The sequence below is a fragment of the Lepus europaeus genome, chromosome X, assembly GCF_033115175.1.
Source record: "Lepus europaeus isolate LE1 chromosome X, mLepTim1.pri, whole genome shotgun sequence".
Taxonomy (NCBI): Eukaryota; Metazoa; Chordata; class Mammalia; order Lagomorpha; family Leporidae; genus Lepus; species Lepus europaeus.
Genome location: NC_084850.1, coordinates 90,559,178 through 90,578,057, shown reverse-complemented (window position 1 = coordinate 90,578,057; position 18,880 = coordinate 90,559,178). Strand labels below are relative to the sequence as shown.

The window sequence follows — 18,880 nt, the reverse complement described above, 5'->3', positions numbered from 1 at the left end:
CTGCAGTGCCGGCACCCCAGGTTCTAGTCCCAGTTGAGGCGCCGAATTCTGTCCTGGCTGCTCCTCTTCTAGTCCAGCTCTCTGCTGTGGCCTGGGAAGGCAGTGGAGGATGGCCCAAGTGCTTGGGCTCCGCACCCGCATGGGAGACCAGGAGGAAGCACCTGGCTCCTGGCTTCAGATTGGCGCAGTGTGCTGGCTGTAGCGGCCATTTGGAGGGTGAACCAATGGAAGGAAGACCTTTCTCTCTGTCTCTCTCTCTGTCTAACTCTGCCTGTCCAAAAAAAAAAAGAGCGAACCAATTTCAGTGCTAGATTTAAAATCCAGTATTCTTTATCTTGCCCTTAACTTGCCTCTACAGTTATCTACTAGTGTTATAAGGGGTCTTGAGAGGTTATTTAAAAAATGCATGTTATGGTAAAGCTATGCACAGATTTCAAATTTTCTGCACCAGAATAAACTTATCTTTTAAATATGTTTTTCCCACGAACTTTTTGAAGTGCCTTCATAGCAATAACCGAGGCTGTAGATCAGAGATGAGAAAAGAACATTGAGGGCTTGAGTTAGCTGGTGTAGGTGTGGAAGACTTCCTGTAAGAGGTGCAGTCAGCACTTGCTTCCTTTTGGTAGTTGACTTATTTGCATTTTTGTTTGTTCCTTGATACACGTTGCTTTGTGGCTGGTTGGGAGCAGGGGCTAGGTTAGGGTTTACTTCTGTCGGTATTCCTCATTCCTCTCCACCAATATTTAAGTTACTCAAGTTCTTAGCACCTCATTCCCCTCCTCTCTGATTGAACACTTGGCATAGACTCTGCTGAGCACAGACTCAGATGACTAATCCATCTCCTTTGATCTCATCCTAGATCAGTGTGCGTGTGACCACCATGGATGCAGAGCTGGAGTTTGCCATCCAGCCCAACACCACTGGCAAGCAGCTGTTTGACCAGGTAAGGGAGGGATGGGTTACTCCTTAGTCTCTTCCTCTCCTACTAGCTCTCACCACATGCCAACCAGTCATGCCTTCTGCCTCTTGTCAGAGAATCTCTTTTCCTACTTGTTCCTTCAAAATAGGTCAAAACAAGTCCTGACCCCAGCCTCATGGCCCTGATTAATCCTGTCTTTGGTCCTGAACAAGGGAGAAAAGAAAAGGGAGTTATGATTCTGTGCTATATGATTTACAAATACCATCCCACAGGGCCGTCAATTGAACTAAATGATCCCTTCTCCATTTTAATGATGAGGCTCAGAAGTCAAATAACTTAATTGCACTTACCATACGGCTCCTGTCACTATTTTGCTTCCCAGTAGAAGGAAACCAACTTATTGTCCCTGAGGTAGTGACTTCTATATACATTTATTGTAAAGGAATGCCAGGACTAAGGACAACAGCGGCAGTGGTGGAGGCAGTAGGAGGGTACTTCATTTCCTGCAGGTGTACCTTGGAGATAATTGCTTATTCTTCATCCGTGAAGTGTGCTTCTCATCTGCAACCCAGCGGAGTCTCTTCACTGTGAATCATCATTGTCAGAAAGCATGTACTGTACAATAGCCAGATGAGGGCTACTGAATCTTTTAGCATTCAAGGAGTCCCCTGGGGATGAGGGAATGTGCCATTGTGGCCAGACTGCCAGGAACAGCAGTGATCCTCTCAGAGACTGGAACCCCACCGGGTGGGCCATTCTCCCTTTTCTCTGTTGGCCTCTGGGAGATGGGGATCTGACTTATCATCCAGGCTGCTGGGGCTACACACTCCCTTGCTGGATTCTGCAAGCCCTCTTGCTTCCCTTTGTCCTTTGCTCTGTGAGTCCCTCCACTGTCTGGGAACTGCCCCGATATTGAGAAGGGGAAGGAAGAAAAGGGAGGTTACGTTCAAATGAGCTAATTCTGTTCCTGTGAGCGCTCCTAACTGGTGAGAAGAAAGACAAGGGGAATGGCTTTGGGAATGGAAGTGGGGCTGCTTCCCATTCGGGTCTCCCAGGTAAGAGGGAGGAAAGTATGGCTAGAAGTCTGAGGACAGCTTAGGTATACTCTCTGAGTTTCTAATGTCATAAAGAATGGGAAAATCATTGTCTATAGCTAATACAGATGAGAGTTAACATATGTCCAGGGATTCCAGGATGCCAGGTACTGTCACAAGCATTAGAGCATCACAAAGCCCTGTGAGTGCAGGCATTGGTACTGGCCTCATTTTGTAAATGAGCAAACAGCATCTGTATTTTCTTAGCTAGACCTTGAGAAAAAGTTTGAACCTCTCTGGGTTGATATCTTCATTCTCTCTCCTAAAGTATAGTAACTAACAGGCTTTTTGGGAAGTTATTGAAGATTGTATAATTATTTATATGTTGCTTGTGACACACACACACACACACACACACCAGTTACAGTGATGTATAAGGGTACACAAAATCTGAAACGATAAATTGAATGGCTGAGGAATGCAATAAGAAAGTCAATAGGGAAGACAGTATTATGTAAAGCATCCATTATGTAGTTTCTTTTTTTAAGATTCATTTTTATTTATTTGAAAGACAGAGTTACAGAGAGAGAGAAGTCTTCCATCTGTTGGTTCACTCCCCAAATGACCGCAATGGCCAGAGCTGAGCTGGTCCAAAGGTAGGAGCCAGGAGCTTCTTCCGGGCTTCCCATGCGGGTGCAGGGTCCCAAGGACTTGGGCCATCTTCTACTGCTTTCCCAGGCCATAGCAGAGAGCTGGATCGGAAGTGGAGCAGCTGGGACTCAAACCGGCGCCCATATGGGATGCCAGCGCTGTAGGCCGCGGCTTTAACCGTAGCCGGCCATATAGTTTCATGTATTAGATGATAGCTCCCTTTCCAATACCATGCTGCTTGTTGAGTCATTCATGAGCTAAAGCTGGGAGATGGGCTTGCTGACTGTCAGAATATCTAACTTTGGGATTCACAGGAACTTACTGCTTCTCTGGCGTTTATGTTTGTTTTATTTTGAATAGCAAAGGGTAATCATTGCCATTTAATTCATGAAAATACAAATTAGCCTGAAGAATATTTAAACACGTGTTTACTACAATTCAAGTAATGTGCTGACATTCACATAGCTCACATGTGATTACAGTGCAAGTCTGGAATGACTGAATGCATTTTGATTATATTAAGGTTTTGCATTGTCCCTTTGCATGCAGGTTTTATGTTGGGGAGCTTTTTAAAGGGACAGCCGGGTGAAGTCAAAGGGGCACTGGGTGGAAAATCAGTGATCTTGGGCTCTAGGGCCAGCTCTGTCACTTCCCATAAACTCATCCCCTCGTTGGACCCATTTCCCACTCTGTACAATGTCTGACTTATCTTTTTAGTCTAGTTATCTCTCAGATTTATCTCTGGCATTTGTCTCTGCATTCCATTATCTCTTTCTCCCCCATTTTCTATTTCTACTATTGGAATGTCAGACAGCTCTTTGCTGTAAAAAAGGAGGAAAAAAAACATCTTACTTGAGTCTGGTCAGCCACTGGGATATGTGGGGGGAGGTGGCAGGGACCATCTCTTCCTGGACAGACTTCTTACTGTCTTGGGGATGAACAGGAGGAAGTGGCTGTACACTGCATAGGCTCTGGTGGGCCCTTTGTTTCAGGCAGCCGTATCATTCTGGGCAGCAGCTAATGTAGTAGAGGGGAGGGTGTCTGTGAGTACGGATTTTATGGTCCAGCTGGGAGCCTGAGGCTCCTTCAGTCTCTGCCTAGACTCCTTCCTCAAGCCCTGATTCTACTCATTCCCCCTCCCAAACCAAATGACGCCATCCTCTCCTTCAACACTGGGGGCTTTGTCCATTTTCACTGGAGGGGGGTGGTGGCTGTGGAGGGCAAAGAAGGCATGATTTAGAGCCCAGCGCAGAAAAACCCTCGAACAAAGAGGTTTATTAACTTTGAAAAGCCACAAGGCCTGGTAATTCTTTGTTAGTGTTGGTTTGGTTTGCGTGCTGTGGGTGTGGTTCTGAGGGAAGCCCAGATGGTAGGGAGCCCTGGCCAGATGGGTGTGCTAATTCTGAAAGCTCCTGCTTCCCAAACAAAGCCCTTGAGAGCCTTTTGTACCAGTTGAGGAGAGGAGAGGGAGGGAACCGGGAAGTTCTTGACTTTTCTTCCAGAAGACCAGTGTTGGCTTGAGAAGCATCATTTACTGAGCACCTATGGAGGACTATCCCTGACTGGGTGCTTTAATCCTCATCGTCTTGCCTTTGAGATGTGAAAGAGTCATAGAGTTAGTGACGTAGAGCTTTGAATGCAGCTCTAATGGAACAACTATAGTTTTCTGCCACTGTGCTATTCTACTTGTTTAGCTTGAAGAAGACTCAGGGAAGATGTGTTCTTCATCCTCAGACCTCTGAGGAATTGCCATAGGAAGGAGAGGACAGTTACTTTCTGTGAGATCAGAAGGAGCAGACCTGGGATTCCCTATGTGAATACGCTGGGGGCAAGATTTGAGCTCACACAAGGAACTGAGCATAGCGCCCTCTGAAGGCTGAGGCAGGTCAGGAGGGAAATCCACAGAAGTGTATGGTCACAGGCTGATGTTGAGTTCTTTCCCCTCTTTAAATTGCTGAGACAGGAGGGGGAAGTCCATTCAGTCTGGCCCTTGAGACCCATCATTCTAGGAGACCCTCCTGCTGGAGCCAGGGCCTTGGAAGAAGGAGCTGGACTCCTTGGAGGGAATTGACAACAGCTCTGGGCATCCTGCAGCCCAGTAGCCATCTGGCCAATGACCAGAGAAGGAGTAGACTAGAGAGAAAATACTCTCCTTGGCCCCAGTGATAAATAATAGGTAACAATGGAAAGCCATAGCTTGATGAGACCCAAAGCCTGGTGGGAAAGGGAAGTAGAGCCCACCATTCCTCTAGTTTACTTCTGTTTCTTGTGTGAGTGTGCTTACAGCTGAGGAGGGCAAATAACACATTTTGCTACAGCAATTCTGTCGCTTGCTTCAACCTCTAAAGCCTTAGATTCTTCCAGGGGCTCTTGATCATGTGTTACCTTGGTACCACTAGGGGGCAGTGCCACCACTATGTGTTCCATTTTGAGATCTCTCTCTGCCTGGCCCCTCCCAGCCATGATTTCAAGCTGTAGCTATGGTTTGCCATTCTCCTCTCCTCTAGGTCTTGGAGCTGTAGGAGTGCAGTGAACTGTCAGAGCATCCATTCATTCATCTATTCATTGACTCAATACTGACTGAAGGTCTTCAGTGTCTGGGGGAGAATCTCCAGACCTATAAAACACCATCTCTGCCCTAAAGGAACTTGGAGTTCCTTACCTATGGAGGCATAGATAACCGCATGCGACCCCTTTTCCATGAAGAATGAAAGAAACACCCTTGATGCTAAGGTTACATGGGGAGGCCTGTGGAGCATAAGATTTGGAGTCAGTCCTGAGTTCAATTTCTGTCCTGCTACTTAGCTGTGTGACCTTGAATGGCTCATTTAGTCTCTCAGGACTTTCCTTTCCTCAGTAAAATGGTAATCACACTGAAATCTCAGAGATTTTGTGACTTAATCCTCAAGTAAATAAAGTGCCTGGTGCATAGCAGGCATTCTAATATTGGTTGTTCTTATTAAGGGCTAAATAAGTAGATGGAAATTGCTCTGGGAGTTCAGATGAGAGAGCCGTGAAATCAGGAAGCTTTTCTGGCTCACTGAAGTACTTAGGAACTTGAGGACTTCGCATTAAAAATAGCAACCCTTTCTTGTCTTTCTTCTGTTTGTATTTGGTAAAATAACTAACATTTGTTATTGCCATAGTATCCCCATGTTACCAATGAAGAACTGAGGCTGAAAGAGAGGAAAAAGATCTGTTTAAGGTCCTGTAGCTAGGAAGTGGTATTGCTGGGGCTTGAATCGGGGCATGTTGAATTTTCAGTTTTCTCTTTGGCTTTTGTCAGCTGGGTTCTCTCTGACCCCATTTGCCTGCTCCCTGGACTCAGAACCCCATGAGTGTGTTCTGTGCTATAGAGCAGGTGGCCAGTAGAGCACAGGCAGTGTGAAGTTCCAGAAGCAGCAATGGGGGGTAAGCCTGTCTCGGAGCTTTTCAGTTGGACATTGATTTGCTTTTAGGTGGGTGGCTGACGCAGCTGCTGGCAAGCTGAGGATGGGATCTTAGTAGGCCTCAGGTGTCTGGGCATTGACGCATTTTGCACATCACTTCTCACACGATTCTCTTGAGGCTGTAGCCTTCAGCTTCCTGATCCTGCTGTGGGCTTCTGAGGTGGCTGATGACATCACTGGTTTGTTTACTCAGACAGGTTCAAGCATGGGGGATACAAGGAGGGAGGCTCTGGGCTCCGGAACTGACCGGATCTCCACTCCCCTCCACTGAAATCCAACCTAGGCAACTTTGACGTGCAAAAGAGAAGAAAAGGGGGTTCACGTCTATATCCAGACAATCCTGGTAGTAGTGAAGATTTTTTCAGGGGTGGACCTCAGTCTCTCAGTTTGTATTGCTCGAACACTGTAATTCTCCATAGCCTGTTTCAGAGATTTTTGTCTTGGGGCTGAATTGAATCCATAGTGTATCCAGTCCCCCTAGATGGGTATGTGGCAGATTCTAGGAGGGACACTAATCTGTGGGCTAAATATGACTTCATAAGTATGTTAGCACATCAATTTTAATTATAAAAATAAAAACAATTGTTTTTGGAGTAGAATGTAAAATCTGCACAAACGATTAAGACTTAAGGTGACGTTTCAAAGAGATTCTGATTGACTTGCAACCATCTTCTTATTATCTCTCCACCCCATCCTTGCATCCGGTCAGTATACGCATTCATTATTTAAGGATTTCTTCCATGGCAGCTTTGGGAAACACTGGTTCAGGTCACATGAGCTGGCTGGCTGGGGTTAAAGGGAGCCAAGAAAGAATTTTTTTCTCTCAGAGATAAAACCATTTCTTAGAATGGAACAATACGAACTCTAGTCACTTGGTCCGCAGAGGTTGTTCTTGGAATCAGCAGCTAGATGCCTCTCTCACTTGAAAACGAAGTTTCTGTTTTTCTCTAGAGTAGAGGTCTCAGCTGGAAACAAAGCTGGAAGCAAGCAGAGCTGGGCTCCATTTCCATGTCTGGGGACTTGGAAATGGGGCCAAAAATTGCCTGATCAAATGGTTCCCAGCATCCCCAAGACCTTAATTGGAGATGTCTTTATAGCCTGAGGTTGAGGTTGGGGTCACCTGATTTGTCCTTTGTTGTTTTTTTTCCACAGACTCAATTCTGACTTCTGACCATATTTCCTTCCCCCCACATCCTCACTTCCTTACTTTGAAACTTCAGTGTATGCTGAGAGACATTGCTCATCTCTCTAAGCCCTAGAGCCTAAGGAAGTGGAAAATTTGTGTTTCTGATTTCTCCATGTGCACAAAGTTCAGAGAGCTCAAGATTCTTCACTGCTTCTGAATTATTTCTTTCAACATTGCTTTAGCTATTACTCTTTCCATCTTCTCAGCGTTATTCTGGATCCCAGAACTACGTTGGTTCCCATGATGCTCCTTCTCTTACCACACCTCTACTCACAGTATTAAGTAAACAGATAGAAAATGTGGCACAAAAAGAGGCTAAGCAGTTCACTCTTGGAACCTTCAGGTCTGGCTGCATAGTTTGTGTCTGCCTCACTTGTCTTCAGTCATGGGGTCTCTGAGCCTCTACAACTGGCCTGTTAGTACAGGCAAAGGGCAGTTGCCCTACCAGGACTGTTCTTAGTCAGACATACCTCTCATGACCTAGCATACTGGCCCCAATGGCCTATCTTATCTTTAGCATCCTTAGTGAGTCCTTTTATCTCTGGAGGCTAGATTGTTTCTTGGAACTTGCCTTTTTCTACCAATTGGAACTGGACACAGTTTTCTTCCACCCTGTGGCACATCATTAGAACTGGTTATTGGGCCTTAGCTTAGTTCTAGGATGAAATAAAGGGTGCTTTAAAAAAACCTCTTGTCAATACACCTTTCACCCTTTGCAAAAAGTTAATATTACATTTCAACATAAGCATTCACATTGCTGCATCTAAATCTTGCTGGCAGTTCCCTCTGCCTAGTCACTTAGTCAGGGACTTACCTGGCTATTGAATCCTGGAGCCTTTTCAATCTTTCCTCCCCACTTCCTCTCCTATCCCCATTTACCTTTACTATGTTCCTGATAACTCCTAGGCAAGAAGTAGGTGGGAAATTGGGTTATTGTTCTTACCCATTTGCAATTACAACTTCTAATCAGTAGAATGACAGAGTTTAAGAAAAGACAGAACTCTAAGCCACAGCCCCAGTAGATGGGGAAGCTGATGTTCTGGGTGGGAAATGTGCTGCCTTAAAAATCACACAGCAGTTTGGAGGCAGAGTGAAATTTGTGCTCAGGTTTCCTGATACCCAATTCAAACTATAAAGGGTAAGGGTGACCTGGTGAGCAATGAAGGTTGATGACTTGAGAGCTTGGCTTCTCCCCAGAGTGACTGTTGATTAAGCCTAGTGGGAAAGCCAGAAATCATATCTAGATGCAGAGGTGGTCAAAGTTCATTATGTGGAAGAGATATCTGGGCCAAAAGAGAGACTAAGTTAGTTACTTGAGAACTCCAGGGTTTTAAGCTCCTGTGAACCCTTGGCATTAGGAGATAGCATGCTAGAGAAGAAATGATACTGGCTTTGCATTAACATACATCAAGGTTTTATGGCTCTGTGATTTTAGATAGTCTTTCTAAGCCTTAGTTTTGTCTTCCATAGCATGGGAATAACAGCTGACTCACAGAGTTGGTTAGTGTTCAGTGCCTGGCACATAATAGGTACTTAATAGAAATGACCTACCTTTTTCTTTGGGCCTTGGAAGATCTATATTATAAGCTCCAGGTGTGATTGTGGAGCCTGGCTTTGGATGTATAGTAGACACTTTATGGATATAGTGATGATAGGTGTGTGTGTGTGTGTCTGTGTGTGTATGTCTGTGTGGTGTTATTGAACAGGCAGAGAGACAGAAAGAGCTTCTATCTGCTGGTTCACTCCCCAAATGCCTACAATGGTCAGGGCTGGGTCACGTTGAAGGTCTACGTCTCCCAAGTGGGTGGCAGTGACCAACCTCCCAGGATGAGTATTAGTAGGAAGCTGAACTGGGAGCAGAGCCAGGACTCACACCCAGGCATTCTGATATGGGATGTGGGTATCCTAACCTAAGACATAACTGCTGTGCCAAATGCCCACTCCTCTGTGTGTGTGTGTGTCTGTGTGTGTGTTTTCGAGGGAAGATATTAATTTGCTGATAGGGAAGGATATTAGCAAGTCTGGATCCTTATTTCCTATTTTTTATATCCAGGTACATTTCTTGCATTTTCTACTCACTCATCCTAACCCCCCAACTTCTACCACTCTGCCCCCCCAAAAACAAGAGAAAAGAGAGAGAAAGTTGCTTGATGCCAGCCTGATCTCATCAGGATGTGTCTCAGCTTCCCTACTGCCGGCCCCAGTGGTGGGCATGCTGGGCTTGAGCCTACAGCCAGACCATTAACATGCTAATGTTGGGGACTGGAGAAAGGACCCCATCTGTCTTCTCCTGGCAGCCTTCCTTTTCCTGCTCACTGCTCAGCCTAGAGGCTTAGGGCACCAGGAGACCCCTAAGCTAATACATTGAGGTACCCACCCTATTTCTATCCTCATTCCTACCTTCAATTTTTCTGAATAGTAAAGGGAATCATGACTAGGCTCTGACCAAGGATTGAAAAAAGGACCCTAGCACCTAGAAACAGCAAAGCTTCAGGGTGTATAGATTCTATACTCCTTGGTTTATCTTCTCAAACATTCTTCCTTAGGGTATTGTAAATGTGTGAATTACTCCCAGTTGCTAAAATGTAAAGGATAGTATATGGGAGCATCCCCAGAGGACAAAATGTAGGAGACAATCCAACAGTCTCTAGCTTAAACCTTTAATCCATCCTGGGAGTTGGAAGTGGCATGACATTGTAGAGGGAGGTAGGAGGTAGCAGAAAAGCTGGATTTGGATTTGGAGTCAAACAAACCTCGTTTGAATCTTGACCCTGCCTAACCTTGGGCAAACTATTTCACTTCTCTGAACCTCACTTTCACTATCTATATAATGGATCTCATTTTATTATATCATAGGGCTGTTTTGAAAATGAGATAATGGATGTCAAGTTCTCAGTGTGTGGTAGTGCTTCCCCTCCCTACCTCAGCAGAAGTACTTTGTGCAGAGAGATGCTGATATCATTTCTTGACTGCTGCCCAAATGCATTTTCTTGCCAGATGCTGAGTTCCTTAAACCCTTTAAGAGCACAGACTGTGTTGGCTCTACTTTTGTGTCCTCTGTACCTGGCACAGGCTAAGTGTTCAATCAGTGATTGCTTTGTGTTTTCTAGGTGGTGAAAACGATTGGCCTGAGGGAAGTGTGGTTCTTCGGTCTGCAGTATCAAGACACGAAGGGTTTCTCCACTTGGCTGAAGCTCAATAAGAAGGTAACTGCTTACTCCTCTGTCAAGTTTGGAATTCATTCCTCCACTAGAACTTGCTCAGGAATGTAACATGTACTAGCTGGCAAAGCCAGGGTTCCCGGGGCTATGTTTGATACTGGGTGGCCTGTTGATCATTTGGGTCAGAGTACAGGCAGAGGACTCAGACAAGGCAAAGTTCTTGCTCTTTTTCTACTCTGGCTTCTCACAGCAAGAATGCCGAGAATTCTAGGAAGAAGACACCCTTTCCTTCCCATTCGGAGGTCTGCCCTGAACTCTGATTTGTTTAGGACCAAATCCATTAGTGGTTCTTTTATTTTAAAAGATTTATTTATTTGTTTAGCTATTTAGTTAGTTGAAAGGCAGAGTTACAGAGAGAGAGAGAGAGAGAGAGAGTGGGATAGACAGAGACAGAGATCTTCCATCCACTGGTTCACTCCCCAAATGGCCACAACAGCCGGAGCTGGGCTGATACAAAGCCAGAAGCCAGGGGCTTCTTCTGGGTCTCCCATGTGGGTGGCAGGGGCCCAAGCACTTGAGCCATCATCTGCTGCTTTACCAGGCGCATTAACAGGAGCTGATTCCGAACTGGAATAGCTGGGATTCGAACCGATGTCCATATGGGATACTGGTGCTGCAGGTGGCAGCTTTACCTGCTAAGCCAGAGCGCCAGCCCTTATTACCAGTTCTCTAGTTCTTTAACAAGGGATTGATATCCCTTTTGTCTTTCTAAAATTAAAGGCTATAGGAGATTTGTTATAAAACTGCAGATTTTTGAATTTGAAAAAAATCTTAAAGATCTTGTAGGCTTAATGCTGTCTTTTCGCCCCACCCCCATGGGTCAAATGATAACTGAACCTCATATAAATGATTACCTCTTTCAGTGAGGTTCCACGTGAGATTATCTGAGTCCATTGAAGCTGTTTTTTCCAAGTAGCATCTCTTCAGGAATCTGGTAATCCTCCATCTCACTATCTTCAAACTAGCTGACTTTATCCTTAGAGGTTTCCACACTGTATCTATAGCTTGTTTCTCCGATTGTGTCTAGGGGGTGGATATCCCACCTTCTGTAGAATCTTCTTTTCTCAAGAAGTTGAGACTTTTTCTGCACAAATGGGAAACCATTAGGAATCAGTTTCATGCTTTACAAGATGATCCAGGGGCAGGCTTGGTGGCACAGCAGGCTTGGCTGCTGCTCGGAGTGCTTCTTTCTTATATTGGAGTGCCTTATTTGAGTCCTAGCTATTTCACACTTCTGCTCCAGCTCCCTGCTAATGTACCTGGGAAAGCAGCAGAGGATGGCCCAAGTGCTTGTGCCCCTGCATCTACATAGGAGATCAGGATGGAGTTCCTGGCTCCTGGCTTTGGACTACCTGTTGCATGAGCCATGGCTGTTGTAGCCATTTGGGGAATGAACCAGCAGATGGAAGACAGTATCTCCAATCTCTCTCTCTCTCTCTTTTTTTTTAGACAGGCAGAGTTAGAGAGAGAGAGAGAAAGGTCTTCCTTTTCTGTTGGTTCACCCCCCAAATGGCTGCTGCAGCCGGCGCGTTGTGCCGATCTGAAGCCAGGAGCCAGGTGCTTCCTCCTAGTCTCCCATGTGGGTGCAGGGCCCAAGCACTTGGGCCATCCTCCAATGCCCTCCTGGGCCACAGCAGAGAGCTGGACTGGAAGAGGAGCAACCAGGACAGAATCTGGCACCCCAGCTAGGACTAGAACCTGGGGTGCCGGCGCTGCAGGCGGAGGATTAGCCTATCGAGCTGCGGCGCCGGCCTTTGAAGGCTTCTGAACATCAGTGAATATTAGGTAATTTCTGGAAGAAATTGCCAACAGGAAGTGATTAGAGACGTGGCATTGGGTCCCCAAAGAAAATAATGCATCTCTTTCCTGCATTACCAGGAGGGTTGCCATTTGGTTCTCTGAGATTACCCAAATAATGACCTTTCAGTGTCTTCTCCTAACCTGTGGTCTGTCTGCCACCCTGAAGCCCATTTTTTGAGTCTGTAATCCCATGCTGCTCCTAGGTGACTGCCCAGGATGTACGGAAGGAAAGTCCCTTGCTCTTCAAGTTCCGGGCCAAGTTCTACCCTGAGGATGTATCTGAAGAACTGATCCAGGACATCACCCAGCGCCTCTTCTTCCTGCAAGTGAAGGAGGGTATTCTCAATGATGATATTTACTGCCCTCCTGAGACGGCCGTGCTGCTGGCCTCCTATGCTGTGCAGTCCAAGTATGGTGACTTCAATAAGGAGGTGCACAAGGCTGGCTATCTGGCTGGAGACAAGTTGCTGCCACAGAGGTGAGGTGGTGCTCTGGCCCCCTTTCCCTTGCTGGAGGTGGGCTGCAGTCCAAGACTGCCCAACCCTTGCTCCACAGGTCCACTGAATCTGTGCCTCTCCGTTAGGGTCTGTCTGAAAACTGTGTTATGGTGCTCAGAGATGCATTTGTATATAGCGTCATACCCTGTTGTTTCTTTGGCTCTCAAAAATAAATTCTCTTTTCCCCTCCCTCCTCTGTGTGCCTGATTATAGAACTTCATTACCTTGGTGGCAGGTGCTTACACAGGATCAGAGATGCATTGATTTTTGTCCCCTTGCTCATTACATTTTCTCAATGTTTCACACTGATTTGGACCTTTTGTATCAGGGGTTCACAAGGGAGAGAGAAATACACAAGCCAGGGATATGGGGGAGCACAAATAGCAGAGCTTTTGTAAGCTTCAAAGCTAAACACTCTCCAACATCCATTATTTTTGTTTTGGTATCACGACAACACAGTAAATGCATAGGCAGACATTATCCTTATTCCCTGGCTAAGGAAATAGAAGGGCAGAGGTACTCACACTGAATTGTCCCCTCTCTCATCACTCATTTGAGGTAGAGCCAAACCTGGGACCCTAGTCTCTTAATGTTTTAATGCAGGGTTCTTCCCACTGCGTCCAGTGATCATTTTCATAAGCATCTGGGCTAGAAGGACAAGTCAGGCCTCACTGTGGGGGCCCTAGTTCCATGGGAGCCGTGGCACATGTACAACTCAGCAGGAGGCATTAGGGACAGTAAGCTGTGCCTTGGGACTCAACCTAAGTCATTGCCATGATGTCTTGAGATGGCATGTTTAAATTTACAGTGTAGTAGATCTTATTTACAGTGTAGTAGATCTGGGTGGTTGAGCCTATCAGTTTCTTCCCTTACCCATTTGAGCTTGATTTTCTGTTTTATAGCCTAAGGCTGTTCTTTTATCTCTGAGCAAGATTCTTATACAAACTATTGGTTCCAATAAGATCTAGCAAGAGAGTATTCCTGGCTCCATGAGGCCCTTCCCTACTCTTGGCTCCCTAAGTCAGTACAGACACCTGATAAGTCATTGCCATGATTGGCGACTACAGCATATTACTGGATTTTCTGGTTGAATGTACATCTCCATTATCTTTCTTGGTTATCTGTGCTTGTAGCGCTCCTATCTTCCTGCTCTAATTTCATTCCGCTTCCCCTATGATCTCAGTGAGAAGACTCCACATCCTCTTTGCATCAACCCTTTAGAGAGCTAAGTGGACTTCCTTTCCCTCCTGCATGTGGGTTTTGCACCCTAAACCACTCACTACCCATTATCTTCCCAGAGTCCTGGAACAGCACAAACTCAACAAAGACCAGTGGGAGGAGCGAATCCAGGTGTGGCATGAGGAACACCGGGGTATGCTCAGGTAAGCCCTCCCTGGCAGCTGTCCGGTCCAGTGGCCCTTGTAGAAAGAAGGATGACTAGGAACGTTGTTGGATATTTGAGAAAAGAGGGACAGAGATGATGCTGGCACTTAAAGATAGAAAGCAAACCAATACCGTTATAAGGATGTTTGTTTTGTTTTGGTGAGTGGTAACAGCTAGTAGCCCAAATGGTTATGACCATAAAGAAATGGAGAGGACCTCAATAAACCACGCAGACTGCTCCCTAGAAACGACATGGAGAAAGAGTTTTCTGAGCATTGCAGAGTATTTGGGGCTTGCCTTGTTGAGGAACAAATCTCATTTTTTTCCACCACCACCCTGTCTGAGCTCTGATAAGATTGTGCTTGTATGAGAGAGTGTCACAATGAATGGGAGGAAGAAAATTGTTTCTATGGCAGCTAATGTGCCAGACAGTAGCAAGGCTTGGCCTACCCTGATTCCCATTGGGAATCTCAGAGCTTAAGTTCTTGTCAGCAGATTTTGCTTGGCAAAAGCCATGTATGCTGTTGTCCATCATCTGTTCACATCTGTCTCCTTTCCCACCCTATAAAGTAAGATCGTTATTAGAAGTTTGGAGCACATAGGCTTTCTGTCTCCCTAAATGTGATTGACAGGCTCCCCTCTGAGATCCTCTGCTCTGTGTCATTTAGGGAGGATGCAGTCCTGGAATATCTGAAGATTGCTCAAGACCTGGAGATGTATGGAGTGAACTACTTCAGCATTAAGAACAAGAAGGGCTCAGAGCTGTGGCTGGGTGTGGATGCCCTGGGTCTCAACATCTATGAGCAGAATGACAGGTATACCTTGGAATTGTATGAGTTTATTTGGGCCAAGGACTCTGATCCCAAGGATTTACCCCCGTCTAGAGCTCTATCTCTTGAGTCCCTCCTCCGTTCATTTGCATTAATTTAATCCAGCTCAGGTTATTGCACAGCCTCCCTCAGGCCTCAAAATCCTGTACTGACTAGCCTTGTAGTATCTATTATAAGGGAGGTGCTGGCCACGTGAGGCCTTTGAGGCACTTGAGATGTATGACTATGAATTGAGATGTGCTGTGAGTGTAAACTGTATAGTAGACTTTGAAGGCATAGTGTGAAAAACAGAATGTAAAATGTCTTACTAATACTTTAAAATATTTATTTACATGTTTAAAGATAGTATTTTATATATTTTGGGTTATAATTAACTGAATGTATTTTTTAAGGGAAATGGTTTATTGACAGGGAAAGTCTGATAGGCTGGAAAGAAGGGGTGAAGAAGGGGGGGAAGTCGAGAGAGAGAGAGAGAAATAGATCAGGAGAGAGAGGGTGAAGAGAGAGAGATCTTGAAAGTGCATGTATTTCTTTTTTACTTATTTCTATGAGGCCATGAGAAAACTTAAAATTATATATGCGACTCTTACTCTATTCTATTTTTCTTGGACAGTGCTAGCCTGGAACCTACATGGTCAGGATTTGTCATTAGTCTAAAGCCCCAAGTGATGATTAAATGGTTTTGGCTTATAATCCTCTCACCTTAACCTTATCTCACTTGCTTATTTTTTCCCTCTTGTTGAGAATAGAGATCAATAGATTATTTTCCTACATAACTTTCAGTCAGGGAGTTCATTGTTTACAACCTTGGATGGAAGAGTCTTAGTTAAATACGGCTGATAACTCTTGAGGGATTGTTACAAGGTCCTGCCTCAACCACAAATACAAGAAAACAAACCTCAGAGATTGAGCCAAGGAATAATATGCTGGCTGTAGCATCAGGAAATCCTTTTTATACCCTCAGTGTTGGCAACTAACCAGGTAGGGTGAGATGATACTAGCTGAGCTGACTGTGAGTCTACCTCCTCCTAAAGAGAGAAGTTTGGGGGTGGGGAATAGTGAGGGAAAAGCATCAAGCCCTTTACATCCTTCATATCTGGCCCTTGTCCTGATGCTGTTGGTCTCCATTTCTACAGACTGACTCCCAAGATAGGCTTCCCTTGGAGTGAAATCAGAAACATCTCTTTCAACGATAAGAAGTTTGTCATCAAGCCCATTGACAAAAAAGCCCCGGTGAGTGACTCCACCCCACCCTCTGGCAAAGACAGGTGCTTGCTTGCCAATGCCTGGATAATGCTAATGGTAGTCATATGTCATTGTATTTTGTCTTCCTTTTCTGATACGTGTCTGTGCGCGTGTGTGTAGGTGTGTGTGTGTGTGCGTGTGCGTGTGCACATGTGTGCGGGCACATTTTCATGAACAGGAGGCACAAATGAAGATTGGGGATAGAAGGGTATGTTGATGTCAAGGGATATCCAGGCGGTGCCACCTGCTACCTGTATTTCTTGCTGTGGATGAGGGAGGTCCACAGGCAGTCCTCAGTGCTGCTTCTCAGCTATGTCTTCTGCTATCTGGAGTCTCTGGGCTACAAACACAATGAATGTCATCTTTCCAAGCTCCTGAGCCTCAGAAAGTGAATATTGTTTATATAGTTTGTAAATCTTTAATTGTGGACAGCAGGCAGGGTCAAAAGTCCAAATCTAAAGATGATCTCTCAAATTTGCTCTTTGGTATAACTTTATTGCTGTCCTCTCAGGATTTTCTCTGGAGCAACTCAAGACCAAGAAAATGTTCTGGTTCCAATCATTCCTCTAACATGTTTGCCACACTTCTCACCCAGTCAGTTGCCTGCAGCTGACAAGACCAGAAAGCTGGTGATTGAGGGTAGGATAGAAAACTGAGATGAGAGCTGGACCTTGTGTCCAACAAGGACCAGTCACTATTCTGAGCCTGACTGTTTTTGTTAGGGCTGAATCAACCATGGGGTACCTCAACTTCCCATCTTTGCATCTGTTGTCTCTTTAAAACCTCAACAACATGGTAGGTAGGTAGTAGTATACTCAGTTTGTAGCTGAAGAAAGTAAAGTAAGATCCAGAGAGATGGAGTGATTTGCCCAAGATCATACAGCCCAAAATGATAGAGCTGGGATTTATGCTGCGGTCATTTGACCTTGAGAGCCTGTGCTCCTTCCACTGCACTCTCAGCTATGTGAGATGGTAGCAGTTTGGGTTCAGTGGCAGAGGAGGTGGTAGCTAGTCCACCAGCTGGTGACTTTGGTCCAGTGGTATTTGTAGTAACAGACTCAAACTCACTGGATTTTCTTGTGTGTGTGTTTTTTTTTTTATTGCTGCTGTGCTCAACTTTCATCAGAAAAAGGTAAGTAACAAAGTCAGCTGAGAATAAGTTGTATTTAAAAAACCACAACCAGGATAATCGATGTTCAAAGAATTTGTGTATTTATCTATGTAATTGCTGCCTGCCTTGTTCCAAAAAAGAATTAAGGGGCTGGGACTAAAATTTGCTTTTCAGACACACAGGAGCCATTCAGCCACTCATACTGCACTCATCAGAGTGTTATGCAAGAATTATTTGGCTTCCAAAAGAGGCCCAGTGGGATCTCTAAGTAACAGAGAAAGACAGTTGTCATCCTTGAACTGAATTGAGTATATTTTTGATTGCTCCTCATAAGCAGGGGTTGAAAGAAATTGGGGTTTGGTGGAAAGAGCACTGGTTTCAGAGTGAAGAAACCTGAGTTCTAGTCTTGGGTCTCTCACCCACGTGCCATCTGACCTTGGACAAGTCACTTCACCACTCTGATCGTTAGTTTTCTCATCTGTATTATGAAGGACTGGGTTAAACAATGTTTCCAGTGCTTTTGGACATGGCTTTTTGGAAGGGAGAAACTTACCTTCCCTTGTGCCTCCAAACGCTTTCTGATTGCTGTTTTCCCACCAGGACTTTGTCTTCTATGCACCCCGACTGAGAATTAACAAGCGAATCTTGGCCCTGTGCATGGGGAACCATGAGCTATACATGCGCCGCCGCAAGCCTGACACCATTGAAGTGCAGCAGATGAAGGCACAGGCCCGGGAGGAGAAGCACCAGAAGCAGATGGAACGGTAGGTACTACAGAGCTGGAGTGGGGCCAGGGCCAAGGCCAGGAAACTTCTTAAAGGTGCCCAGCCTGCCAAGGCAGCAAGGGAAGCCAACTTAGGACTAAGAAGGAGTGAGCTGTTCAGGGATGACACCTGCCTCCATTCAACATCAGGTATCGCTGTTTCTGAGAAGCAAGTATTAGAAACCTGAGATTTACTCCGGCGCCGCGGCTCACTAGGCTAATCCTCCGCCTTGCGGCGCCGGCACACCGGGTTCTAGTCCCGGTTGGGGCACCGATCCTGTCCCGGTTGCCCCTCTTCCAGGCCAGCTCTCTGCTGTGGCCAGGGAGTGCAGTGGAGGATGGCCCAAGTCCTTGGGCCCTGCACCCCATGGGAGACCAGGAGAAGCACCTGGCTCCTGCCATCGGATCAGCGCGGTGTGCCGGCCGCAGCGCGCTACCGCGGCGGCCATTGGAGGGTGAACCAACGGCAAAAAGGAAGACCTTTCTCTCTATCTCTCTCTCACTGTCCACTCTGCCTGTCAAAAAAAAAAAAAAAAAGAAACCTGAGATTTCAGGGGCCAGCGCCATGGCTCACTTGGCTAATCCTCCCCCTGTGGCACCAGCATTCCATATGGGCACTGGGTTCTAGTTCCGGTTGCTCCTCTTCCAGTCCGGCTCTCTGCTGTGGCCTGGGAGGGCCCCTGTACCCACATGGGAAACCAGGAAGAAGCACCTGGCTCCTGGCTTTAGATCGGCACAGTGCCAGCCATAGTGGCCATTTTGGGGGTGAACCAACGGAAGGAAGACCTTTC

At 45.8% G+C, this 18,880-nt stretch overlaps 1 protein-coding gene across 1 annotated transcript in view; it reads left to right on the top strand.

The window, feature by feature from the left end:
- MSN (moesin) overlaps window positions 1–18,880 on the top strand; it is a 77,654-nt gene that overhangs the window by 48,983 nt on the left and 9,791 nt on the right. Inside the window, exons 2-8 of the mRNA XM_062184411.1 lie at window positions 860–943; window positions 10,350–10,445; window positions 12,464–12,738; window positions 14,056–14,139; window positions 14,809–14,955; window positions 16,107–16,203; window positions 17,927–18,090. Of these exons, the coding sequence (XP_062040395.1) occupies window positions 860–943; window positions 10,350–10,445; window positions 12,464–12,738; window positions 14,056–14,139; window positions 14,809–14,955; window positions 16,107–16,203; window positions 17,927–18,090 (947 nt within the window). The remainder of the gene's footprint in view (window positions 1–859; window positions 944–10,349; window positions 10,446–12,463; window positions 12,739–14,055; window positions 14,140–14,808; window positions 14,956–16,106; window positions 16,204–17,926; window positions 18,091–18,880) is intronic.